Source organism: Agelaius phoeniceus, chromosome 5, assembly GCF_051311805.1.
Source record: "Agelaius phoeniceus isolate bAgePho1 chromosome 5, bAgePho1.hap1, whole genome shotgun sequence".
Classification (NCBI taxonomy): domain Eukaryota; kingdom Metazoa; phylum Chordata; class Aves; order Passeriformes; family Icteridae; genus Agelaius; species Agelaius phoeniceus.
The window spans coordinates 377,819-405,816 of NC_135269.1; the positions used below are offsets into that span (position 1 = coordinate 377,819).

The following is a 27,998-nucleotide window of genomic DNA, read 5'->3' on the forward strand; positions in this document are numbered from 1 at the left end:
CCGCCCGCTCTCCCAGGCTGCTCCGCGCCGCAGCCGGGGAGGAGGAGCCGCTTTATCGGGAGCCCAAGTGGAAATTTCCCCGTCAGTTGCCGGCTCCGCCGCGAAGGGAGCACCAGCGAGGGCCTCCTACTCTCGTGTCCCCGTGTCGCGCCGCGTCCTGCCCGCTGTCATGTCCAACTACATCCACGTCCCGCCCGGCTCGCCGGAGGTGCCCAAGCTGGACATCACGGTCAGCGAGCGGGAGGGGCCCGGCTACCGCCAGGGCGCCCTGCAGCTGCTGCGCCGGCTGCGCCCGCACTGGAGACCCGAGGAGGTGACGCTGCAGGTACGGGGGTCCGCGGGCCGCTTGGCGCGGGGCTGCGGCAGCCCGGGCCGGCAGGGCGGGGAGCGGCAGGCGAGGCAGGGGCGAGGGCGGGCGGCCATTGTGCGGGGGAGCTGCCGCCTTGTTTCCTCCCCTCTCTCCCTCCCTCCTTCCCCCGCTCGCCGCCGCAGCCCCCTGCGCGGAGCCCCATTTGCTGGGCGGCCCGGCGGCGGGGCGGGGCGGCGCGCAGCATCCCTGGCTGCCTCCTTCCTTCCTTCCTTCCTTCCTTCCTTCCTTCCTTCCTTCCTTCCATCCCTCCCTCCTTCCGTCCTCCTCCTGCCGTGCCCTGCCCGGCGGAGCTCGGCTGCCCGCGCCGGCGGCGGGGAGCGCTCCGGGGCCGGGCCGAGGGAGGGCGCGGGAGCGGCCGTGCCTGTGCCGGCTGGGCGAGCCGGGGCACAGCGGGGCACGGGCCGGCCCAGCGGGGCCCTCCGCCGCCCGGGGCGCTCCCACGGGCGGTGCGGCCCTGTCGGGTGCTTCCTGCAATAAAGACCACAGTAAATATCTGTCTTGTGCTCGCATCCGGCATGGGGTTCGGGCCCCGCTGAGGCCCGCGCTCGCTGCTCCTGGCAGAAGTACCGCTGCTGTCTCTGCTGCTCTCTAGGTGAGCAGGCACTGGGACTTATGACGAGTCATCTGCCGGAGGATTGGCTGCTTTTGTGCTTCTAGAATATACTGAACATGGCCCCTGGACTCAAAAACTCCGGCCAGTTTGCCTGGCGGAAATAGCGGTTCAGCCCGTGGTTGGTTGAGCGCTTTATTATATGCTCAGCTGCGTTATTCAGCAGTTGTTATTACGTGGAGGTGTCTCATCTCAATGAAGTTCCTCTTTGGAGAGCTGCTGAAGTAATTTGTGTAGGAAAGCTGAGCACCTTGAGGTAATGGCATATAATTTGAAATTTTCTGGTGTCTTGAAAGAAAAATGGAACTTGACACATGACAGTTCAGTTAGCATGAAAATAAAGCTAGTGAGCTTTTCCTAAGTAATTGTTTCAGATAGTGGCCATAAGTTATGCACAATCCCAACATCTCAAGGTGAGATGAAAATAGCTTTTTACAACATGTAAAACTAATGAGGTTGTTAAAGTTGGTAGAATATCTTGAGTTGGAAGAGGTCCATAAGCATAATCCAACTTGCTGCTCCTTGGAGGGCTACATAAAGTTATGAATAGTTTTATTTTTTTGGTTCTCTGATGACTGCAGTTCTCAGCAAAAAAAATTGTCTTTCATTCAGGTTTGTTGAAAAATGAAACCAGAACATTATTTTGTTAAGCAGGGATGACTATCCTTTTGGTAAAGGGGTAGTAGCTTTAAGAAAAAAAAAAGTTACTTCCTTTTGCTGCTCCCTTTGCAAGAAACAATTAACAGGATAAAAACCACCAGTACTATTGGTGTGGAACAGAGTCTCTGTTGTCTGGTCACATGGAAGTGAAGTAGGAGATCACTGTCTGTGGTTAGAGGTTTCTGCCTAGAAGATGTCTTGAGTTTAGTTACTGTAGGAGCACAGCCTCTCAGCTCGGCGTTTTCCTTTGGAACAGCGGAAGAGGCTCTATTCACGAAGCCCTCAGCCCTGGCCTGTTGTTTTTAACTCTCTGGCTGCCGCAGTGGGCGAGCAGGAGCAGCAGTGCCGTGCTTTGGAGCCGGCTCCAGCAGCAGCCGGAGCACATCCACGGGGCACCTGCAGGGCACAGACGGGTGTGGGCTCTCTGGCAGTGAGCAGCAGCAGGGTGCCCCGGAGCCCTCCCTCCAGATGGGTGTGTTCGGGAGGGAGATGAGGGTGGCACTCCTGTCAGGAAAATATCCCTGACTAATCTGAAACAGCAGAGTGGACGAAGAATGGGTTTGATGATAGCACAGTGATGGGTTTAATGAACTACTGCTGCTTCTTCAGCTGAACTCTGCCATTTGCTACCTTTGCTCTTAGTAATTCTTGGGTCAGAACACTTAGTAAGCAGTTGAAGAGTCCAGAGTTTGATTTGAAAAAGTTAATTAACTTCTCTTGCAAAAATTTACTGTTGTGTGTTAACTTGTTTAGTCAGCTAAACAACTTTGAAACTGTAGTTAGGATAGGTTAATGCTTAATCCTTGCTTTCCCTAAGATTTATAAGTACCTGATATCAGGAATATATTTTAGCATTTGAATTTTTTTTGCACCATAGCATCAAACACAAATGTAGGATGGAGGATGAAAGTAAGCACTGAAGGTATTGATTTTTATTGCATTATTTATCAGCAAGGCTATAACATCAGAAGCATCACCTGTTACTTTTTGAAACAGAAGCAGCTACACTGTAATGTATCTCCTTTGTATGAAGTTATAGGTGAATTTTGTCCCTACAGGCCAGTACAAATGTTCAAGTTACCCCACATTGCTAGGGAGAAACAGAATTTTTCTGCCTGAACACTCATCTTCGTGTATGCTGTGCACTTGTCAGCTGAAAATGTCCCAGGAACTGCATGGAGTTGGATGCTTGATTTCCCAACTCCTGAACGCTGAGGTTTGCTTTCTCTGTGTTTTTTAGCAATTGCAATGTTGAGCAGTTTGGGTTGGAAGTAATCTTTGGAGGTCTCCCCCAAACTTCTGCTGAGAAACTCACTGCTTGTTAAATTCAGAAACTGGCTGTTGTGAACATCAGAAACAGGGTTTTTAATTTTCATTTAAAAATGCTCTTCTGGCTCAAAACAGGCCTTCTGAGTTTTGTAAACTTGCCTGAATTTTGACAGTGGGCATTCCACTTTTTATATTCTGCGTGATTCTTAATGAAATATAAAAACTTAATTGTCTTTACTGCTTACTTTTTAAAAGAGGTTGTATTACCCTTCCTACGCAAAAATGTGCTCACAGGTTGGATTTTTTTTCCCACCTTACAAATTCCTTGTTTTTTCCCTTTGGTGGAGGTTCAGGGAAGATGGGTGTTGGCTTACAGTGTGGGAGAATTAGTTACCCCTTCAGCAGTGCTGATCCAGGATTCTTTTATCCCATGACTGTCTGCCTCTCGTAAGTCTGGTGGCAAAGGAGGGTTCAGTAGGATAATGCACAATTTCTCCTCTGCAGTGTAATGTTACAGTGCAGGGAAAACCTGCACTGTGTCAGAATTTCTTACCATTCTGAAATAATATTTAGTATTGAGAATAAAGGCTGCCTGTTTCTTATTGGTGAAAAGGCTTAATACCAATAGTGTTAATTTATACCATTATTTGGGTAGACCAGAACGGTATAGGTGGGAAAAAATTTGTTGAGGAATCATTCAAAGATCTAAAATAATGAAAATGTTAGGCTGGCAAACAGTGCTCCTGTCCTGGATGCAACCTGAGGAGAGGTGGAAAGAATTTGTTTTGCAAAGGGGATTAAATTTTTCATAAAGACACTCCATAACCTCCCCATGCAAATCCTGCAAGCAGCTATCACCTCCAAATAAGTTGGATTAATTTGCTTTTTTTAATTCTCTGAAATATTTGGGCGTTCCTTGTTTTTTGGTACTGTGGGTTTTTTTGGTTGTTTTTTTTTTTTTTCTCCTGGATTTACATGTCTTTGCACTTACCAGCACTTGGCATGATTTTGCTACTGCAACACTTTATAATTTGCAAAGATTTGTTCCTGCAGCTATGAAATGTGAATGGGATGGACCCAAGGCTTACAAAAAATTGTACTTTTGCCAGTGAAACAACCACCCACCTGCTTCTATGTTTACCAGCTTAGCTTTTGTCTTTTTTGCTTTGATTTTTCATCCCGACTTGCACTCTAGCTTTTCTTCAGGCAGTCTTCTCTGTCTGCTGATTGAATTTATTTGCTTGTGTTGATCTTGATATCTTTTTATAACAAACTGTCATTTGGTTCAGAGTTCTGAACTTGTTGGAATATTTGTTAGTTTATTTAAACAGACTGAGCGTGGGTTTAAAAGCATTGAAATAATTGAAAATGTTAGCGTCTGGGAAACAAAGTAAATAAACTAACTTTATTTTGTATCTCAGTGCTGTTAACATTTTTCAAGTGAGATGTTTATTGCTCAGCTGGTTTTGGCACATCACCCGCTTGAGCAGTTGAGAAAGCACTTGCCACATAAAGAGGAAGGCCTGAATCCACAGAGAAGTGCTGATGGCTCCAAATGGAGAAGTGATGAGTGAGGAGAAGAATGAGAGAAGTCAGAGCTGCAGCCTGGGCTGCATTACTGATGTTTTGTGGAAAAGCTGTAATTTGAGGTGTGCCTTGAAGGCAGCGCCACAGTCAAGGGGAAATGGCAGCAGGGTTGGATGTCCTTGGAGGCTGGGTTGGTTTCTCCAGTCTGTTTCAGCTTCTGATGAAGCCTGATAATCTCAATCCCTGTTTCTAAAGGTTTGTGTGGTGTCTGTGTGGGGCAGACACTGTAGTGGCGTTTCGTGTGAGTGATGTGCCTGATGAAATTCAGCTGTGCATGGTAGAGGGTGCTTAGTGTGACTGAGGCTGTGATTACAGGGAATCAATGTTTGTTTAGGCACAGCTTGGAGGAGTGCATGGCAAGGGAGGTAATTTATGCTACAGGCTTCCAGCATTGGAAAGGAACAGTCCAAGACAGTTCAGTTCCTGTCCCTCTGCCCCTCCCTCCCCAGCCCCCAGGCATTTCACCTCAAAATCTTCTGGGGGAGGAGCAGCAAATCCATCCTTTGATTTAGAATAAAGTATTAGGCTCTTTTCCTATTAGCTTTTTCCCAACTATTATGGTTATTTAAAAATCTGTAGCTGTTTTAGTCAGTATCACAAAATTTGTAAAGCCAATTCATCACTTTCAAAGTGTTAACTAGTTACCTGATGCTGACTGTTTTCAGGTAGAAGAATATTCTTCAGAAACAAGGTGAGAAATAAGTAACTCGTTATTTTTTTTTCCCTGGCATTAAAAAAAAAACCCAAAAAACAAACAAACAAAAAAAACCCAACCCCAAAGCCTTTGACATCTTGTCATGCATTCCAGTCCAGAGCAGCCCTCAGCCCAAGAGAAACCCCCACACGGTGAGGCCGAAGCGTGCGTGGTTTGTAGGCCAGGAGAGCCCTGGGAAGGTTCCAGCAGCTCCATCTGCTGCCAGCACGGCTGTGTCCGTCCTGCTGTCCTGCACAGGCCCCAGGAGCTCAGCCTCTGGCTGAACTTGGCACACAGCAGTGTGCACCCTTGCTCCCTTCCTGCTTTTTTGGCGTTTTTAACACCAAATGATGTCGCTCCTCATCATCTGACCCCCTAAATCCTGCAGACAGCCACTTTCACCTGCTGAGTGAAATGACCTGGAGCATGTGGCTCCAGAGCCTGGAGACCTCTGAATGAGGCTGGTTATGTGGGCATTTACCCAAGGCATTTTCCTGCAGCTGTACTTTGTCCTTCTTTTGTGGATAGCTACAGGAAGGCAGCTACAATAGCTACAGACAGAAATAACTAGCCTTGTTCCAAGGAGCTCAGTTCTTGACCTGTATACCTGTGGATGTGCCTGTGTAGACTATACTTTTCCAGAAAAAAGATCAATTTGGATTTAAAATACCCAGTTGAAGGTTTGTGAGCATTAAAGAATCATGTTTTGGAGTCTGTTCCTTTCTGGAGATCTTAAAGTAAGTCTGGGGTTCAGCAGCAGAATCTGGGGAATTCCTGCTGGTTTGTGCTTCAGTTTCACATCACTGTTGTGTTTTTATGGCACTGCAGTACTGTTTCCTGAGTTCCTCCTCCTGTGGATGTCATAACTCAGTCTAGAAGGGAAAAGTCAGCCCTTCTGAGTCATAAGTACTTTCTACTTTGCCCCATGACACTTTTATTTCTGTCTATTTGTTCTTGCTACATGTGATTGCAATTTCGTTTTCATTCTTCTGAACGCTTGGAACAAAGGGATTAGAAAGAAGCTTTTCATGGAACACCTGCTTATTAGATGGAGGCAGATGCATCATGTGCCCTTTCCAGGAATCTCATAACCTTGTAACAGTGCTTTTAGGGTAAGCTGTCTCAAAGGTGCTTCATGTCTTGCTTGTACCATGTGCTGCTCTCTGACACTTGAGTAGCTTAGGCTTATTTGTAGCTTTCTCACCTTGAGTCCATTTCATCAAAGAGTTTCTTTTTCTCTAGAAAGCCTTGGATTCAGGCTAGATCTGATCGTGGGCAGTATATAAATATAATTTCCAGAAGTGCTTCTGAGTTTAGTTTTGCCTTTGTATCAGCTCATGTGAAAGTATGTATTGAGCTGTGATAAGCACATATCACAGTAATTAACTTTTTGTGGATTACAGCCGTGTCAGAACCTTGCTGCTGGAGGTTTTTTATGTGTTGCATTGCCTTCTAAACCTCTGTTCTCTCGGTATTTTTTTTTTATTTTATTCCCAGAATTCTCTACTTTCATTGCATCCTGTAGATTCTTCCATCCTCTTCCATGTGGCCTTGAAACTTTGCTGATGATCTTATCCACATGATCAGAGTCTGTTCTCTGCTTTTCATGCTCAGCTGACACTTTGGCTGTAGAACTCCTGTGTTGCTCTGCTTCGTTCCAGGTTATGTTTTGGGCAAGGCCTTTAAGCTGATCCTTTAAATGGTAAAGGCGTTCTGAATAAAAGAGTAAAGTGACTATTATGTTCTTTTACTGGTGGTGGCAAACACTAGATGTTTTCTTATGATGGAATATGGAAATTGTCTGCTTTGAATTCTGTTATTAGAAAAGTAAGTGAACCCTTCTGCCTTTTTCAGAAGCAAGAGCTAAAGTGCTCCTGGGTGTAAATAATTATTTGTAGCAGCATGTTACAAATAGATGCTAATCAGTAGAGTTCCTAAATTAACAGTTGAGGGAGTCCAATTTCCTTGTTGCAGATTTCTCTTTATTAGTGCTAATGAAACTTGTTTTAAGGGGATAATAGACCTATGACAGAAGATGTAATGTGCCCAGCAGTTTCTGTTCAACTACATAACAACTCAAATTCTTACTGTTTCTTGCACCAGCTCTATGAGCATATTTTTTGGTAGTATCACTATTTCTGATTACCTTAGAGCTTTTCATGGTACCTTTTTTCATAGTACCTTTTTTTCTTTAAAGTAGATTTTGGAAGCTTTCATCTAAGTATGGCAGACAAGAGATTTTTTGACTTGAACAACTCAAGAAAAATCACTTCTGCAAAGTGAACTTGATACTTTTTAAATAAATCAATTCCGGGTTTATGTTAAAAGGCACCTCCCTCCCCCCAGCCCATAACAGAACCCCACCCAAACTGTCAAGGTTCTAAAGAATGATGATGCCTGCAGGTGTGTTTGCTGTTGTTGCTGTGTGTTTTTAGCAGAAGCACTTTTTCACTGGATACTATGGCTTAGAGTGATACCTGACACACAACAGATCACTGCATTTGTCAGTGTTTTTGTCCTGGGCCTGCCTTGGGGCTTGAGTCATATCAGAGGGTGCACGACTGGACATGAGTAAATAAGGAAATCAAACTGTTGTCATTGAACACTTAGTATTCTGATGCTGATAAATAGGTTTCTTCAGCTGGCTTTCTGACCTCATTGCTATTAAGAATTAAAAAATGTTTATTATCCAACTTGAAGCTGCTTTTTGCTGCTTGCTTGTTTTACTGTGAGGATGTTTTGTAGAAGGGTTGAATTAAGAATTAGGGTTTTGAGTGCACAAAGTGGAAGAAGAGACATGACTGCAAATACAAAAAAACCCCACATTTACATTCGAGTGTTTTCTTCATGATACTCCTCTGTCTTTAAGATTTTATTTCCTAGTGCTCAGTCTAGTAAACATGTGTGTTTGGGGAGCTAAGGGATAACTCAGCGTTCCCATTGTCCTTGCTGGGGATGCAGATTGGGTTGCTCATGGTGGGATCCCCAATAACTCAGCGTTCCCTTCCTTGCTGGGGATGCAGATTGGGTTGCTCATGGTGGGATCCCCAATAACTCAGCGTTCCCATTGTCCTTGCTGGGGATGCAGATTTGGGTTGCTCATGGTGGGATCCCCAATAACTCAGCGTTCCCATTGTCCTTGCTGGGGATGCAGATTTGGGTTGCTCATGATGGGATCCCCAATAACTCAGTGTTCCCTTCCTTGCTGAGGATGCAGATTGGGTTGCTCATGGTGGGATCCCCAATAACTCAGTGTTCCCTTCCTTGCTGAGGATGCAGATTGGGTTGCTCATGGTGGGATCCCCGATAACTCAGCGTTCCCATTGTCCTTGCTGGCGATGCAGATTGGGGTTGCTCATGGTGGGATCCCCAATAACTCAGCGTTCCCTTTGTCCTTGCTGGCGATGCAGATTGGGGTTGCTCATGGTGGGATCCCCAATAACTCAGCGTTCCCTTCCTTGCTGGGGATGCAGATTGGGTTGCCCACTGTGCTGTGTGTGCTTTGCAGCTGTTCACTGATGGCATCACCAATAAGCTGATTGGCTGCTACGTGGGGGACACGAGGGACGACGTGGTGCTGGTCCGGATCTACGGGAACAGGACGGAGCTGCTGGTGGACAGGGACGAGGAGGTGAAGAGCTTCCGCGTGCTGCAGGCCCACGGCTGCGCCCCGCAGCTCTACTGCACCTTCAACAACGGCCTGTGCTACGAGTTCATGCAGGGAGAGGCCCTGGACCCGGAGCACGTCTGCAACCCTGACATCTTCAGGTGAGCTCTGAAACTCTCTGAGGTCTCATTTCATTGTGTGTGTAGGAAGTTGTGCCTGGCCTGAGGGACTTCTGGGGTTTGAGCAGAAAAGGTGTATTTCTGTGAGCCTGTGCTAAGCTGGTGTTCACACTGCCTCAGTTCTGGTATTTCAGTGCTGAACAGCGATCCCCACTGCCTCCACAGAGCACTGTACTCATTAAAGGTCTGGATATTGTGCTTGACACTTGCACATCTTACCATTGCAGAGGTCATTGAATGGGGGCTCAACTTGGTTAAAGTATTTCCAGCTGTTTCCAAGACATTCCTTTTGTGAATAGATACCAGAAAGTTCCACTAAGAAATGATTTTTTTAAACTGTTAGCAGTGAGCAGAAAGTGCTGATGTTGTAAGATTTTAGTTTTTCATGTGTGTGCTGAAATGTATTTGCCTAAAAATAGCAGCTAATTTAAATCAACACTTGGAAAAAATAAGCAAGAGTAGACTGTAAATGCAGGTGAAGTTTGTGTGCTGTAACTGAACTCCAATCCTTCCCCCTTCCCTACACACAGGTAGTGATCCTAATGAACTTTGAGTCTTGAAATGTGCTGCCCTATGGCTGTGCTCCTCTTGTTTAAACCCTCTTTGAATTCCTGAGCTGTATTTTTTAGAATTTTTCAGTCAAATATAAAACTAATTTAATTTTAATTTTTTTTAGACTCATTGCTAGACAGCTTGCTAAAATCCATACTATTCATGCACACAATGGATGGATCCCTAAATCCAATTTGTGGCTGAAAATGGGGAAATACTTCTCTCTCATACCCACAGAATTTGCAGATGAGGAAGTAAATAAAAGGTGGGTATTTCATCATGTTCTTTCCAGACTTCACATTCCTTCTGCTGCAGTTTGTGTTTGTACAATATCATCAGACTTTGTGTCGCTCAGAAGGCAGACTCCAGCTTAAAAATATTCTTCATGTGACTTTGAAATCATGGACTTGCTGCATTGCAATTAAAGAATGCTCTAGCAAAGTGTTTTTTCTTTTACAACATCAAATTCTTAAGAAACGAAGAGAAGGTGAATAGGTAGCTGAAAATGCAGAGGACAAAATGGCCATTGAAGTGTAATCTGTGACTAGACTCAAACTCAGTGCTGATTTCCTCTGTATAGATACATGTGGTACCTAATACTGCTGTGTGTTTTTCTTGGAGGAGGTACTGGAATGGGAACAAAAAGTGAATGAAATTCATGCAGTAATTCTTTCTTTTAATCTTTGCACCTTTAAAATGTGTGGGAGTGTATTCATGTTCTGCTCCTGATTCTTGGATTGCTTTTGTGTTTACAGCACAGATAATCCCCAGAAATTGTTTTCTGGGGAGGACAGAGAAAAACAATTGTCATAATTTGACCACTGTTGTGCCTTGGGAAAGAATGCCCTGATTGGGGAGAGGGTCTGTTGAATTATTGGCAGGAAGAATGTAGAGAAAAGTGCTTCATTACAAATGCTTGCTTTGGAGCAGAGTCCTAACTGTTAACTCTGTTTCCTTACACCTGGAAAGGTTCCTAAGGGACATTCCGAGTCCTCAAGTTCTTCAGGAAGAGATGGCCTGGATGAAGGAGAGACTGTCAAATTTAGGCTCACCAGTGGTGCTCTGCCACAACGACCTGTTGTGTAAGAATATTATTTACAACAAGAAAAGAGGTAGGTGTGAGTAGTGAGGGGCTTTGTCTGAGCTGTAATTGCTGTGCTGCAGCAGTGGGGGTGTTTTACTCACTTTTTGGGTGAACTCAGTGTGAGCTTTGGAGACCCAGTGTAATGGCAGTGATACCTGTGCTTCATTAGCTAATTCTCCTCTGCATGCTACTGTATAGGGGAAGAAAATCAGTGTTCCGTGCTTTTCTTTAATGACCTCGTGAATTTGTTAATCCCCAGCTTGCTTGTATGCCTGGGCTTCAAAGTATGTAACTGAAGGCTAATTCTGTTCTGGGTGTATAAAGCTTTTAGGAAGAAAAGATCGTGCAAGTATAGAAAATAACATGAAAATTGTCTCCTGCAACATTTTGTTCTGGTTTGTGATTGTGGGGAATACCCTTTCATAATGAAGTGTCTTAGTGATATTAATTACTGCATTCAGTAGCTCCATTTATTTTCTGCATGAGGTACACAGACATCTTGAAGGATTTCTTTTGTAAATGCTTTGTTTAAACAATTGTAGGCAGCACACATCTTGGGAAAAATGAATTAGAGTTTTGTTTCTATTACTATACATTTAACTCATAGTTCAAGTTATTGAGATCTGTTAAAGCTTCCATATAAACCCACAGCTAATTGATTTTAGTAGTTTGGGGCTTGGTTACTGAGTGAATCAATCAGGAATTAAACCAAGCAAGGCAAACTTGTGACACTAAAATGGCCACTGTGCAGTAAAAATACACCATTTTCCTCCCATTTCAAATACCTGAGCTCAGCTGAATGTGACTAATCAGATTACAAGGCTTTCTCTTGAAACAAGGATGACACATTCCTTCTAGTAGCTGCATATTTTTGTGCCAGTTGAGTAGGACTGTTGGTATGTAAGTTATGTGCCTTAACTCCTAAAGAACAAGAACAAAACCAAGCTGGTGCTGGTTCCAGTATGAAAACTGGCTGTATGTGCTAACACATTTCTGCATCACCATGTGAACTGAGGGAATAAACTCTTTTGGTGGTTTGTGTCCAAGTTTCCCTCTGAGTATTGCTACCTTTGAAGGGAATTGCTGTAATTTATATATGCCTGTATGTGTGTATGCACACTAACAATGCTAGTAACATAAACTTTAAATTCTGTGAATTCAGTACCAAGCTTGAGAGGTTTCACTGAGCTTCAATGATGGACTATAGCTCTTCTTAAAAAGAGAAAGGTGGGGAAGCATGAAAGGTGTGCATAAGACCAGACTTGTGGTCTTACACACTTGGAGTTGTGATACTGTAGTACCAAAACGAAATCTCTTTTTACCATGTGGCTTTTTTTAGTGCTGAAATTGCCTTGGCTTTTAGCATTCCAGAGCAGACCCACTGAGATAAAAGTAATTTCTGTAGTCACTTTTCATAGCAGATGCAAGCAACACAAAGAAAAAGATCTGAGGAATCCCTTTCAAAACTTCCCTGTTGTGGTCGATAGGCTTGAAGCTCCTAATTGGAAAAACAAATGCTGTGTGCTTTTCTTTTTGTAAGCAGAAAGGGGGAAAAACAATGCCAGCAGTGCATCCCTTGTGGGCAATCCTGCAGTAACAAGTGTGTGAGTGTTTAGAGTTTGGAGACTGGGTGGGGAGAGGGAGGTTTGGAAAGTACTTAGGCTTCAAGCAAGCTGTAAACAGCTGGGGGAAACACTTGGAGATGTGAAGTAAATATGTTATTAAACTTATGTTTGAACACTGTATGTGTACTGTGTTGTGAAACTTGTGCAGTCTGGGTACAGCAGGGACCATTTTCATAGTAACCAATCCTCAATGCCATCTGTAGAAAGCATGGTTGTCATTTGGAAGCTGTTTTTTATAGCACACTTTTTACAGAGCATCAGCAGGAAGCTCAGCTTTAACTGTAAAGGAACATGTATAACTGGAATTGTGTTTGGCAGAGCAAAAGCTTTTCTTGGTATAAAAGAAAATTGTGCAAGAGCACAAAATGTAATCTTTTAAAAGATGAGCTCCACTAGGCATGGCATCCAATTGTCTGAAGGTAGTTAACATTTTTGGTGAATGCAATACTCTGACTAAATTCACTCTTCCATCTAGAAAAGCCTCTGTGTGTCCAAAAGACCTTGGTGACCCTAAACTGAAAAGAAGAGAAAATGGATTTTCTAGATTAACTACTTTATTTTTTCTTTATTCCTCACTAAAATCTGTGCAAAACTGGTAGTATTGTCTGGCTTTTCAGAAGCTGTCACAAAGAAAACATCATTTATTTGTTTTAGTAATACTGTATTTATAATTTTGTTTTTGAATGCTTAATTTGCACATTTACTGGTTGGAGGGATGTGTGGGGATGTGTTTAAGCTACAGACTATCAGGATGTACTAGGACTTGTGTCCAATGCAGTATGAATAATTTTGGCTTGTTCCTGAGCTTTGCCTTAGACTTGTCCTCTGCATTAAATTCCCATCAAGTTTTCAGAGTTGGAAGAAAAATCACAGTCATGCCACATACTGCTTCTAAGCAAAGTCAGTCTCCTGTCCTTATTTATGAGCCTGGAAGAGCATGTTGAGTGTTAACTTCATTTAATGGAGTCTCACTCATCTGATTTGAATTTGTTCCTGCTGTGGCTGAGAGAACTCTGCCTCTTGCTGTTTTGCTAATGTCCATTCTCAGTCACTCAGGATATGGAAATCTGCAAGTGGTACTTTACATAACTTATAATTATCACTGTCATCTACCCCTTGAAGGATATAGTTCAGCACTTCACATTTTTATTGCAGTTTTCACATCAAGAATATTCAAAATACGCTTGAAGCTTGGTGCTGCTTATTTATAGACCTTGTGTTCTGATGCTCCTAAATTTGTCTGGTTTTTGTGGTTGTGTTGTTTTTTTTTTCCCAGCGTGACCTGGGAATTTCCAAAAATACCTGATATTTTAAGAGTATTCAAATACTTGCTGTTCAAGATCCAGCATCAGAGGTTGTTTCTGTTTGTGTGTGTGCTCTTTTTGCATATATGAAAATCAGCTGGCAGGGAGTTTTGTGTAGGTAGATGGATAGTTTTGTTCTGTTTATTCCCTCTGCCTACCCAATGTTTTCTATGATCCTTGGTAGGAGTGTGTGGGTGCTCAGTGCTTCTGAAGATGGAGGCTTCTGCTTTTGATCTAAAAACCTGTTTGTTTTGCTGAGCTCTTTTGGGTATTTATAGCTAAAATTATCCTTTGGGTGGGTGAGCTGTTTGTGAATTTCCAAGTGTGTTCCTAGCACAGATCCTTGACTTTGAGGCTGTTTTCCAGGGGCTCAGTGAGCAGGATGGGACAGAACTCAGGGTCCATCCCTCAGCTCTGGTAGCTGCAGCCAGGACTTGGCAGGGGAGGTGCTTTCCCTGGGAAACCATTGGAAAGGAAAAGCAGCTGGCAGGAGAGGTGTCCTACCTGTCAGATCCCTCAGGAGATCCAGCAGATGCTTTCTTGGTTGCTACTTGATCTGTGTAAAAGTGCATTTCTGGGACATGGAATATAGTGAATTCTGCATCTTCCTGTGCCTTCTGTGGGGTGTGTTGCATGTTGTCTGCCCTAGGAAATGCCTGGAAAAAAGAAATATGTTTCAGCTTGAAATATTCCCCACTCCTGACATGTCTATTTCTGTCAATAGCCATAGCTTCTCCAGAGAGCTTGTTTTCAAATTTTCTCATTTCAGTAAAGCACAAATACACTTAGACCAGTGTCTCTTGCTCTCAGGAATATTGATGGGATGTACAGTTTGTGTATCTTTTGGAAACCTTGAAACAACAGCTACCTGCTAAGCCAGTAACGTCAGCCAGGGCTTTTAGAAGTGCCTTTCTCATATGAACTGCAGTAAATCTTAAAATACATTTATTTTAATAAATTTAAACAGTGACTGCAGACTTTCTTCTGCTTTTCCTAAAGCAGGGCAGATGTATGTGTGTATACTTATATGTATAAGCACATCTATGCTGCACATTTTTGAAGCAGCAAACGTCAGAGTTTTTGCTTTCAGTTCTACAGAAAGAACTGTGCATATTTATTTTGAGCAGTTGTGCAAAAGCTAATTTAAAAGGTTGAGTTGCACAGTAGTATGAGTCTGAAATGGATCAGTGTAAATGCAAAGCATTTTTTTGCTTTGAACTTTTGTGTTATCAAATGGGAGTTTGCCAGGTTTTCTCCATCTGCTACCCAAGGGCTGGGTATGTCCTTGTTCCTGCTTTGTGAGGACAGCGCCTGGTAACAGCCCCACCCATATCTTGTTAGCTTCAATTTCTGCTTCTGTGTAATATTCTTTATATCTGGAAGTAAGTTGTTTAAATGTAATTAAAATTTCATGGTGGCATCTAGGGATGTTCTAGGTGAAATCTGCTAATGAAACATTTAAAGTATTTATGTCCATATTTTACTAGCAGACTTCCACCTGCCGTGTTTGGACTTTAGGTGAGGAAGGAAGATAACAAACCTCTCAATACAAGTGATATTAAATGTCTGGGGGCAGAAGGGGGTCAGGAGATGACTTGTGTAGCAGGACATCAGCCAGGGCTGGGATTTTAACTGGCTTTAGAGGCGTGTGTGCTGTGAAAAGCAGCGCAGGGAGCCAGTGGCAAGGGCAAGGCTGGGACCCTGCCAGTCAGGCAGAGCACAGGTGCAGCTGTTTAATTTCCATTTCAAGTGCTTAGACAAAAAGATTTGTCCATCTGGAAAACATAATTGTATTAAGAGTTCAAGAATGGCAAAGATGAACTGCATAGCAAAGAACACTTCTAACAAACTTTTTCTGTGCTGACTTGGTCAGGACATTGGTGAAACTATTTTACTTGAGGTGTACAATATTCCTAAATCTTAAGGAGGCAGTGTAAGGCATTTAAAATCCTTAGTCTAGGAAATACATACATAATGTACTTAATTTCAACATTGTTCTTGATTTTCTTTTTAGCCTAGAGTTTTAAGTCATGTTAAAAGAGTTTTCATTGTAATAGAATGAATATTTTTGGTAATATTAAAGAATGCAGGTAGTGATAAAAAAAAAAAGAGTATAGGGAGGGATAAGGGTGCAATGGTGAAAATTACTTATTTCAGTATAGCAGTGAGAAATTTAAGGTTTTACTTTTTAATGTTCTAGTGCAAACAGATCTTCTGTTAACCCATTGCTTAATTTCCTGTTTTTTTAGTATTTTTGCTGGTTTTCCTTAGGATACAAGAGCTCTAGTTTTACCTGATCAATCCCATTTACATTTTGAGTGTTCTGTGTGCTGTGGACACTCTTGAGCAGCTTCAATGCATTTTCCCCAGCTTCAGTGCAGGTGAACACAGTTTGGAAACATTTGGGGCTGTGTTTGCTGCTTGATCAGCCCTTCTTTGCACAATGCTACATAGTTTGGCAGCTTTGGCCACCTTGGTCTGATGGTTTCTTGAGGCTGGTTGAATCCAGCCTAAAAAAAGCAACAGTTTGGAGTAATCTTGCTCTGTAAGAGTGGTAAAGGAAACAGGAAGTATCAGCGTGTTGCAATGTGCTGGTCCACTGTGGCTGCAGATTTGTGTGATAAATAAACAGGACTGTTACTTTTTAGTCAGGGAGAAGCTGATCTGCTATTTCTACATAAAGATTAAAGAAAGAATGTGCTGCTGTACTTCTCATTTTGAGAGTAAGGGAGGCCCTCATGTGGTAGAACTTAAAATTGAAATTCTCCTACTCAGACCTGAAGCAGAGAGAATGGTAAGCTCTAAACATAAGAGCTTTGCTGAATGAATATTTACCCTTCAATATCTCATATTGTACAAGTCACAGCCTTACCCTGAAATGTCTGAGTGCACACAACTTGGTACAAATGGGTTTGTGGTTTGTTTTCCCCAGAAATCTTCTAGGGACACCAGAGGATCAGGGCTGGTGCTTGATTTGATGTGGACTTTAATGTTGCTGCTGTTGTCTCTCACACAGGGGATGTGCAGTTCATAGATTATGAGTACTCTGGGTACAACTACCTGGCTTATGACATTGGAAATCACTTCAATGAATTTGCAGGTGAGAATTGGGTTTCTGAGGTGAGAGTTGACTGGTTTTACTAAAAACCCCAGCAAACTCATTCTTGTTTTTGTTTGTGTATCTGGTTACATGCTTACAGCTGTCAGCTCAGGATGTGTTGCTGCCTCATTTTGCAGACCAGTTGTGCCCTTCCTTTGCAGGTCTTCTAGGCCAGAGCTGGAAACATCGTGTCCTAAGTTCTGATAGTTAGATAAGCTCAGAACACACAGCTTTCACCCTCTCCTCCTGTGAGGTGGCACAGCAGAGACAGCCCACTGTCCTGAAATACTGTGGTGACAGCATCCTGGGGGATTCCACGGTGCCAAAAGGCAGGATTCTGTGTTTGGTGGTGGTTTTCAACCTCTGCACCAAGTACTTGGCCTGTCCCAAAACAAGAAGTAAAGGCTCAGACTATGTCATAGGGAAAAGGTGGGGTTTTAGGAATATGGTGTTTTTAGATTAATTTATTAACTAGCTCAAATTTTTTACAGCAAGTGCCCATTCCCCTTACTCCATAAAGGAGAAATGACCTCACGTGTGTGCTGTACTATTTCAGAGCATGGGCAGTAGGGAAAACCTACATAATGATCAGAGCAGATGGGTGAAATGAAGAGCCTTAATCTACCAATTGCTTCACAATGTTCAGTTTAGATAACTTTAAAAAAAAAAAAAAAAAAGAAGAAGAAATCAGAGTGTGTACTTGGTGATTTGAGTTGTATAGTTGGTAATTTAAAGATTTGGAAAGCAAGTTAAATTAATGAGGATTCCTGAATTCACTGTGAGTGACAGTGACAGTGAACTGTGATCCAGGCCTGGGGCTCCGGGCAGGCTCCCTATAGCCTGTGAGTAAGCACCTCCAGTATAGGAGGAAAAATGGGATAAAAATGAGTTATGGGCTCCTAATTCTTCCAGTGCCCTGTGGAGGAGAGAGGCACACTCATTTCAGACGTGGGCTCAGAGATAACTGGGGATGCATCTGCGGATTTGGCTTGGGATGCTGTGGCATACAAGTCTCTTTTCCTACAGAACATGTCATATTTGATCTATTTGTGAGGCTTTTTGTTTCATAAAGCAAATACCTTTTCTTAAGCTTTTTCTCAAAGCCCATGGTGTTGAATCCCAGCATACAGGCAGACTCCATCTGGCTGAAAACATAAATTTGTAGTGTGGAACACTCTGATTTGTATGTGCGACATTCTTGGCAGCATGTAATTTAAGGTGAGGTTAAAGTAAAAACGTGGTATTTGTTCACACCAGTCTGTGCCTGTGTGTTGGGGTGGGAAGGGGCACAGAAAGGGACTACTAGTGGTAGTACTAAAGGCTTTCTCATGGTCTTTTTGTGCAGCATAAGGTTCTGATAGTGTTCTTGTCTTTTTCCTAGGAGTAAATGAGGTAGACTACAGCCTTTATCCCAACAGAAAATTACAGGAGCAATGGCTGAGATCTTACCTTGAGGCCTACAAAGAATATAAAGGATTTGGCACAGAAGTCAGTGAAAAAGAAGTTGAAGTTCTGTATGTCCAAGTCAATCAGTTTGCACTGGTGAGTAACAAACACTTGATTAGAATATTTTAAATGATGCAGAGAAACCTGATACTCTTTGGACAAATGTAGTTGCTATTTTCTTGAATTTGAGTGTAGTGACATGTAAAGAAAACTTCCATGAGAAATAAAACTTTGCTGTTCTATGGAAACTTGCTTCTCTGTTGCCTATTAAATATTCTCTGTAGGATATTCCTGATGAAGGAGGCACTGCACATTCAGAAAATGAGGAGATGAACTTTGAGGGAGGGTTTCTGTTGGCCTGGCAAGTCTAAGTTGGCCGCAGCTTATTGTGGATCTGTGTTGAGCTTTTTCTTGTAGTGGTAAGAAGACAGAAGAACAAGGTAGTGCTTCATGAAGACATACAAGCTTTAAAAGCCTTTTTAAAATAAGAGGATAACACTCTGTTAAACTAGAATATATGGATTTAATTTATTTTGTCTTTTGCAGATAAGTAGGTCACTCTAGAATCTCTTGCTGATCTTGTTTTGCCTAGATGATGTGACATGAAATGTTACAGCCAAAGTGCTTGTATGTTTTTTCTTCTGAGAATAACATTTGTAGTTATTTTTATTTTAATTTTAGTCCTCTTTCCTACTAATTCAAGCACTCCTCTGTTACTGCAATACCCTGGGTTTTCTGGCAAAAGCTACTGGCTGCAGTGAGGACATAGAGTTAACAGGAAGCTGGTTATTAAACAAGCTTTACAAACAAGGGCTTGTGTGCTGCTATTCTTTTAAAATGTTAGTTGTTACTGTCCAATTCAGCTAGCCCATTCATTTAGGGTACTTGGAGCTGCAGTTTAGCAGGCTGCAGGTCTGTTTGAGAATAAATAGCAGTTTTTTGTCAGTTCCAAACAGTGGCCATGGTGATGTTTAAGAGGATGGAGACGTGTTTAGAGAGCAGGTCAGGACTTGCCTGTAGATTACCTGTGGTGGACACCCTGTGGCTCCTGTGTCAGGTCATGTGGGGGCTTTGGGAAGGGAAAACTTGACAGCCAGTTCATGGATGTTGATGCAGGGTGATGAACTGCAGCTCTCTGGCCAAGTTATCTGAACCAGAGGCACAGGATTCACGTGGGCACAGATCAGTTGCTGTTTTGAGGGGTTTTCAGCTGTGTCCGTGGATGTCTACTGAATTCCTGGTCAAGGGTTCCATGCAAGCTTCAGGAAGCCATTTAGGCAGTTAGTATAAGCAGTCATCTACTGAGGTTCAGGGTCTGTCCAGAAGTGTCTTCCAGAGGCCACTGTCAAGCTTATGGCCATCACGTGTTCATTTTGAGGTGTGTTAACATCATATCATTAGTATGATCCATTTCAATCTCAAAGTGAGTAGAGGCCTCCAGGCTACTTGTCTGGGCTCCTAATGCAAGTAAGCCTGGACCAGATGAGAAATTTGTGTAAATGCTGATGAAGTAGAGCTTTTCTTAAAGCATTACATCTCTCTGTCCAAGCCAGCAGAGAAAGTGAGTGTAATTATACAGGCCTAAGGGTGAAATTGAAAATTCAAAAGGAGTTTCCTGTTTGCACTGGAGTTCAATACATGTGGAGTAATAGAAATTTACAGCAGTAGAGGTGGTGGTTACATTTCTGTGGGTTTTTTTAACATAGTGTATATAGTCATACAACAATCTGCTTAATAGATGACATAGTTTGTAAATGGAACATTGTTTCTCTTGAAAAGCAGCAATCAGTTGCTGCTTTCAACACGAGGAGGAAGTTATACTCCAATGGATTTCCTTGTCTGCTTGTGAGTAATTTATTCTGTAATACTGCTTATAAATCTCTTTGGTAAAGAGAGATCAAATGACTTTACAAAAAGATTGGGTTTGAGTGTTCTCTTATAGATGAAGTTTTGTCTCTGTGAGAATATGTTCACATGTTAGATTTAAGATAAGGTTAATTTTTGCTGCTATTGTCTTTTTCTTTCAGGCTTCACACTTCTTTTGGGGATTGTGGGCTCTAATTCAAGCCAAATATTCCACCATTGATTTTGATTTTCTAGGGTAAGTGTGCTTGCCATGTACAATCACGGGGTACTGAAGGGTGGAAGGGACTTGTGGGGCCATTTAGTCCAACACCCCAGCTATCAGACACTGAGATCTGAGCTACACACCTGACCTCTCTGATCATACACTAAAACTCTTCATTTGTTAGGGAGAAGAAGGCAGTAAAAGCTGTCTGTCAGTGCTTTTTGTTGCTGAGAGTTCTCTAAATTGTGTGTCCCTGGGCTAAAACACATGGCTTTCAAGGCAAGGAACATAATGCTTTTGGGCATCAAGTGTTTTTTGCTGGGGAGACAGAGGCATGGAAGCTAAGGTGGTCAGTAAGGTGTGCTATCAGTCAGGGGCCAGACCTACATTTGCAACAGTGAGGGTCAAGGATATAGTGCAAAAGAGCTTGATTACCTACTGCATGGAATATTGATCCTGGAAGTTAAGGTCTGTTTCAGGTGGCTATCTGTGTCTGTGGCCTTTTTAAAATGGTCTTTCATGGCAACAAGCAGAGGAATTAACGTCTCCATTGGGGACCGAGTAAGGTGATAGGATCCATCATTTTACCTGGCAGGAGGTCCCGGGTTTGAGGGATTTTCGGGCTGTGTAATGTCATTTTTGTGGGGAAGGCCCATGTGGGCTCCCGGGTGGCTGCAGCACCGGGCAGTGACCGCCGGAGGGCGTGAGAACACCGGGATAACCCAAACACTTGTGAGCTCTGGAGATTCTGTTTTTTCATTGGGATCCAAAATTCCTGTGGCACTGCACCTGAGGGACACTCCTTTAAAAACAGTCAGACACTAAACCTCTACCCTTGGTAATCCTGGAGCTGCATCTCTTTTGCAAGCTGGGATTGGGGGGTGGTAGAGAAGAAGTTCTATGATATTGCTCTGTTCCTGGTTTCTTCCTTTGGCAGCTGCTAAGAGTCAATTTTGGAGGCAGGGTGCTGGGGTCAGTGGAATTTTGACTGGTCCTCCTTGGTATGGCTATTGTCATGTGAAGAGTTAGCTGTTCCTAACCAGGAATGTCTCTCTCCCTTTGCCCAGGTATGCAATTGTTCGGTTTAACCAGTATTTCAAAATGAAACTGGAGGTCATGGCGTTAACTCTTCCTGAGTAACGAAGAGGAGGACTCTTACCAAGTGGATAGACAACCCCTGAATCTTTTCTGAGAACAGATACTGGAAAAAAGCTAAACATTTGTTGAAGTGCTGTAATGCTCACTTGGTGGTTCTTGCTTTATAAATAATGCCTCTAGACAGTCCTTCAATGTTAAATTTATTATGAAGAACATACGTACTGCTGTTGATACAAAACGGATTAGAAACTTGCTAAATCTATAAAAAGTTGTAGAAATGGCAATTTAATCCTTCTTTGTAAGTTAACATATGTTGTATGTGAATTATTTATTATACGTTTAACATGATTCCGTTGCTGCTTTCATCAGTTTGTGTTAAAGTTGGGTGCAGACAGTGAAGTTGTTCCAAAGGATTTGTGTAACAACTTACTTTATTGAAGTTGCATTCACTTATGCTGAAGAAGACATGTCAGAGACAATTGTTCTTTTAGAGGCCTGTAAGCAAAAGGAGTGAGATAGACTTGTGAGATCTCTAGTGTGGTGTAGCTAGGGAGAAGGGTTGGAATGATCTTTTATTTTCCCCCCCTTTTTTAAAGGTAGCTTTCCATAAATGGTACTTTTCTTTTGCACAAGAATCAAGCAGCTTGTTGAAATGATAAATAACACCTTGATTATTTTTTTTTTGGCCTGGATTGGGCTGCAGAAATGTTGAAGTTCTGTGGCCACAAGATTCTCTGAGGATCTTGTCCCGACCGCTGGTGTTGGGCGGACAGCCTGCCATGCCCAACTTCTGGGAAAGCTGCTGTTTTATTACATGTACTCTTAGAATCAAAGCACCACTGTTCCAAATCTCTCCTCCTTTTTGCAACTTGATCCTGGATTTGAACTCTGCTGTCTGTATCTGTTGTGCTCCAGTGGCAGAACGGACTGTTGGACCCGAGATAGGAGAGCAGAGCTCCTGTGGCACTGGGAGCAAGACACAGGCTCACAGCTCCTGTATCGATGACAACTTTCTGCTTTGTCCCCTTCTCACCTTGGACTCTTAAGTCTTAACTGCCTGGCCCTGTAGTTGTGCAAATTCTGGTATGTCTGGTGGTTCTTTTTTCTTTTCTGTCAGCAAATTGCTTCTGAAAGCCTCCAGTGTGAAGGACATTATGGGAAAGTGTATGACTTTGGCAGTGAGGCTTTGATCATCTCACACATTTTATTTCTTAAAGCTATTATACCAAGAATGGTCTGGATTACAAAATGTTAAATGAAAATGTTTACCTAATGGAACAATGCATAAGTTTGTGTGGAAAAGAGGCTTTACCTGTGAAAGGGAGGGTGGGGCTGGGGGGCAGGAGATGGGAAGGAACCCACAGCAGAAAGCTCAAGCCCAGCAATGTGGTTTGGGGCTAGGCAGACTCTGATGATACTCTGAAAAACTTTGCACTTTGGTCACATAAGTGCCCACGTGTACAAAGTCTGTGTGTGTGCACGAGCACATGCAAACACAAACTTAGCTGGGGAGTCTGTTGTACAGACTCCAGCAAAGATATTTATTCAAAATTGCTTTATGGCACATGGCAGTGTGTGCATGTGTGTATAGCATGTACACACCTACATACACGTGTGCTTTACAAAAGCTTGGAGTGATTCAGGACAAAGAAAACTCATGTGAATGAAAAATCTTCACCAATAAAGACCATTTCCAATGGTATTCTGTTGTTTTACAAAAGCACCATTTAGGATTTGTTTTTCCTCTTGTTTATATTAATCTGTGAATGTTTTCATTTTATTTTTATTCAGTCAAAACCTTAAAAATCTTTATACAAATTGGAGAGCTGGGAGTTTTTTTGTAACTTGAAATGAGGTAACCGTTTTCATTAGCTGGAGGCTACTATACTGGACAAACTCTCTTTGATTTGAAACAAATGGCTTAAATAGACATTTATAATTTACTTTGTAGCAGTTATCAAGGATGTTGCTAGAGCTCATGAAGGCACTGAAGTCCTTAATATTCTGTACTTTCTCCCTATGGACTTTACTGACATTTGATGAATAATACCCTGCTGTCTTGTATTTCCTTTAAGTTCAGCAAGATGTCCTTGGAACTAAGATTGCTAAAGATTTTTGAACTCTTTGTTACTATTTTCTACCAAGCAATGGCTTTATTTCTGACAGTGTTGCTTTGTATTTATGAAGTATTTTGAGAGAAGGCTGTGAAGTTCATTTGGTCTTGGGAAATCCAACAGCTGACAGATCCTAGTTTTCCCAATGGCTGGCAAAACACATTCCCTTTTCAGGTACCAGTACTACTTAGGTTTGGAGTTACTGTAATTTTTGTCAGTAGTGTTTTGTTTGTACAGCTCAAGTAGCAATAACTGCAGGAGTGGAAGTTTGCTTCCGCAGAACCAAAGCTTTTCCTGAGTGCAGCTCAGTCTCATCCCTGTGGAGGGAATCCTGTGAAGGCACTTTGAAGCAGGTAGCAAACAGTCCCAGCTTTTCCTGAGCCGCTTGGAAGGAGCACAAGGACTGTCACAGGTTACAGTGGTGGACTTTGCAGTACTGGTCAAGGCTTTAAGTTTGCACCTTGGAATTCACTTCAGCACTGCTCTGCATCAGCTTTCTCTCCAGAGGAGTGCAGGTTAAATCCATTTGTGATCATCTCTGAGGAAATACTGTAAAGCATCTCCCAAAATGCAATGCCAGTTGCCTTGAGCCTTGTTCCACGTCCCTTTGAGCCAGTAGCATTCGGATATCCTCGTTTCCTGGAGGTATCTGCAGATGCATTCAGTTGGAAGTAGTAATTTGCATTGCAGTTGGTAAGGTAGCTTGAAACTGTGAATACAGGACATTCTGAATGTAAGTTAGGTACTAGAAAACATGTACTTGTTTCACTTAATTTATCTTGGTCTCTGTAATAGCAACATGAAGATACTGGAAGGAGGACAAAAAAATGACTGAGCTCTAGAAACATCCTGTAGTAGTTTTGACTGTGACTTGCCAAGAAGATACTCTGTTGCCTTTTTTAAGCTAAGGGCATGAATGCCAAAATTAATAATTCTTGCTGTAGTTAAAGCTATATTGTAAATATAAAGAGGATCATTAATCTGGGCATTCTTGCAGAAATAGCATCAAGTCAATAGACTGTAGTGGCCTGGTTGCTTTTGTAAAGCAGAATAGTGTGATTTTTTTTCCTTCTCATTTCTGCAGTCAGATCTGGCTGATCCAGACCTAATTTCTTAGGTCACTCAAGCACTAAAGCTTTCTGAACGGTCACTAGTCTCCTGTCACATAATTTTAAATACCTTCATTGCCACTTGTTGATTTGCTTTTTAAAAGGATGTGAAGTTTGCATTGACCAGGTCTGACTGTACTTGTATATACAACAGTGTAAATAACCATTTGTAAATTAGTGTGAATTGTACTCTATCTTGCATTTATGGACTTGTGTATTGCATTGTATTCTCTCCTATTTTGTAGAAATCTTGTTGTAAAGAAGAAATCTTAACTCTGTGTGCGGACTTCTTTTGTTAGATTGATTTATAATGCAGCATAATACTTTCATGTTAAGATATCCATTTATAGCCTTGGACACCCAGTGTCTTTTCCCCCCCCCCCATTAGCTTTTTTGAAATCTTGCTCTTGGGAATGAAGAGATCTATTCAGTACTTAGATTAAGAGAAAATCTGTTCTAATAATAGGGCAAACCATGTGTCAGAGGTGTCTGCAGTACCAGTGGGACAGGGAAAGCTGTTTAAATTGTTTCTTTAAACTTCCAAACATTTCCTATTCATTCTTGAATGCTGTTGACTTCTAAACTAAGGGTGTTGGATTGAAGCACTCCTGAGGTGTGTGCTCCCATGGGGACGTTGATTGAGGTAGCTGTGATAGAGTCCCTCAAATGCTTCTGGTGGATGTAACCTCCTAATAGGATTAGTTGCTGACTTGTAAATGCTAATGCTGAATGCCCAAATCACTCAGAGTTCTGTGAATTAATTTACCTCAACATTAGAACTATAGAGTATTTAAAACTTATAGCTGAGATATTTTCCCTGTGTGTGATTCCTTCCCCCTCCTCCTTGTGCCCACAGTCCTACTTCTTTTAGCATAAACATGAGTCTAAAATCTTCCTTTCCATACTTGGCTTATCACTATTTCCTTTTGGACTAAAATTACATTCTGCTTTGTCAGTGCATGACCTCTGACCTCATCAGAATTTTTTTTTGTGTAAGAAGTCCCTTTCTGAAGAGGCCTTTAACCTTGGAAACACAGACATAACAAAGGTTAATTTTTTCCCTGACTGTGTTTCATCACTGTTGCCTTTCATTGTCTGTTATGAGCTCCATGGTGTCCTTCAAGCTCTTAGTTTCTTCTTCTCACTGGTGTGTTGAATACCTCAGCTGGAGAATTCTGGTTTGCAAATCTTGCTCTCCATCTGACAAATTGACCTTGATGCAGTTTGTAGAACCTCTCAGCCTTACCTGTGGTGACACTTGAGGTTACAAAGGTCCTGGGAAGTGAGTTTATCCAAGAAGTGCTAGTCAAGAGGAGGGATGGGCTTGATAAATGTAAGTAAAAGGAAATCACTCACTTGGAATCTCAAGTTTTTGCTGTAGCAAGGTATTGAATATGCTTGTTTACTCTCATGGTTTAAGGACAAGAGCAAATTATAAAGGGTAAAGTTTGTTTCAGAATGAAGCTCAGATTTTTCTAAAGCCTTTGGTAGGTAACAGAAGATTTCAAATACTCTTTTGTTACTCATACCAAAAGAAATCTTAACATTGGGTAACTTTTGATGAAATAAAGCTTTGTTCCAAACCGCAGTGACGCTGTGATCTCTTGTTTGGGGCAGTCCCTGTTCTGGTTAGCAGAGCAGGTTGAGCATGTCTCAGTGTCTGTTTCAGGTGCTTGTGTGCTCCTTGTTTTCATGGTTTTCTGTTATTTGTTGTGTGTTAAGATTGCTGAACTCCTGCACTTGGCAACTGTCTGCTGTCATCTTCCCGGCGCAGCAGGCTGTAATCATGGCAGTGGAGCAGAAAGTGTTTTCAGACCTGAAGGGAATGCGAGGCTGATGTGGAGCAGTCTTGCAGATGATTTCTCCTCCCTCTTTATGACTGTGAGTGGCAAGCTGATTGTTTTCAATAGCTGTGAAAGACAGGAAAAACCAAGCCCTGCTTTGAGCCTGTGCAGGGTAGGTGTTCTGTTAACCAGGCACAGGATCTTTAGGAAAGGGCTCTCCACAGTGAGGAATCACACCACTCCAGATGGAATGTGATGGATCAAACCAGACTTTGTGGCTTAGAGACCCCCAGTGGGAAGGCAAATGTGTGAAATGTTTGCACAGGCTGGTTCTATAGGAGGTGCTCCATCCAAGTGAAGTGCTGAGACACTGGATAAGGCATTGTTTGATTTTAAAATGTTTTTAAGTGACTTTTACAGTTGGTCTGATCTGTAGAGATTATGTAACTAGGAAACCAGTCAACCTGTGGAGAGAGGGAAGAGACTGTTCAAAAAATCATTTATACAAAAGGAAGCACCTTTGTAGCTGTTTAGTTTGCAATACATTGTGGTTTGGGCTTTGCTGTGTATTTGATAGTGTGGATGGTGCTCTGCACAGAATTCTGTCATAAAGGGTTTTATTACTGTTGGGAAATGTCAGAAAACTGACTGGCATGGCCCTGAAGACCACTGGGACCTTAGATGGCCAGACTTGACCAGATGACCAAAGTTTTGGTTCAAGGTTTCACACTCTGTTTCTGCAGCCCTCTGAAGTTGTCAAGCTGCTCTCACAGTTCCCTGCACTGTGGAATTTAGTTCATGGACTTCCCCAATGTCTTACTGAGAGATGACACAGAGGGAAACTTCATAGAAATCAAAAGGAAAGGAAAACAAGTTACTTGAAATCTAGCAAGCAAACTTTGATGCTAAATGCTGACATAACTTCAGGTGCTGCACCAGCCTATTTTTGTGGCGTTGCAATTGTTTTTCCTCTATTTAGTGGTTTTGGGTTTTTTCCCCCACATAGAGACCCTTACAAAATGCAAGATGAAAGAGACCCTGGAAGAGAAATGTAAAAATATCGTCTAAAATGGAAAAAATACAGCATGAACTGGAGAAAAAGTATGTGTTTCTAAATTTTTGGTAGTAGTAATTCCTAAGTGTTATCAGAAAATGTGTCCAGCCTTCAATGTGTGAAAGAGTTGTTTTATTTTGTAGCAAGTTTCCCTATACCATTTTGTATCACAGTGTGGTAGTTAATGCTGCTGTTTGTGCACAATGCTTTGGATGGTCTGAGCACGGAGGATGTTCCCAATCTTTGAGGTGTGGCTTCAAGTTGGAGCCCTTGGTTTGAGCCTCTCCACTGAAACCCTCTGAGCGCTTGCAGACACAGGGCCACAGCATATGAGGAATATTTTCCATTTTGTGTCATTTTCTTTGTTACTGCGGAGTTTTCAGTGTTCTTTTAAACACAAGTCCACTCGTGTCCTGTGAGTAAACTGAGCTCAATTTGTAAAAGAGCCTTTGTCATCCTCTAGCACTGTCATCCCCCCAAAGAGTCCCCCTGCCTCTTGTGTGTTGTGGTGTTTAGGTGCATCATCTATTCATTGGAGTGAACTGTATTTCTTTTGAGCTAAATGTGATGGAAACTATTCTAAGGCCTTCTACCACTGATTAAATGAAGTAATGTACCTTTCAAAGAGATTTATATTGTGTAAATAATTTCAAAGTGCAACAATAAAGCTGGTTTCTAATGGCA

At 42.3% G+C, this 27,998-nt stretch overlaps 1 protein-coding gene across 1 annotated transcript; it reads left to right on the plus strand.

Moving 5' to 3' along the window:
* The first annotated feature begins 9 nt into the window (after nt 1-9).
* ETNK1 (ethanolamine kinase 1) lies at nt 10-27,998 on the plus strand. Its single transcript, XM_054631090.2, has 8 exons — nt 10-325; nt 8,699-8,958; nt 9,653-9,793; nt 10,498-10,640; nt 16,558-16,641; nt 18,023-18,183; nt 20,115-20,188; nt 21,223-27,998. The coding sequence occupies exons 1-8, from the start codon at nt 170-172 to the stop codon at nt 21,293-21,295; spliced, it is 1,092 nt and encodes a 363-aa protein (XP_054487065.1). The 5' UTR covers nt 10-169; the 3' UTR covers nt 21,296-27,998.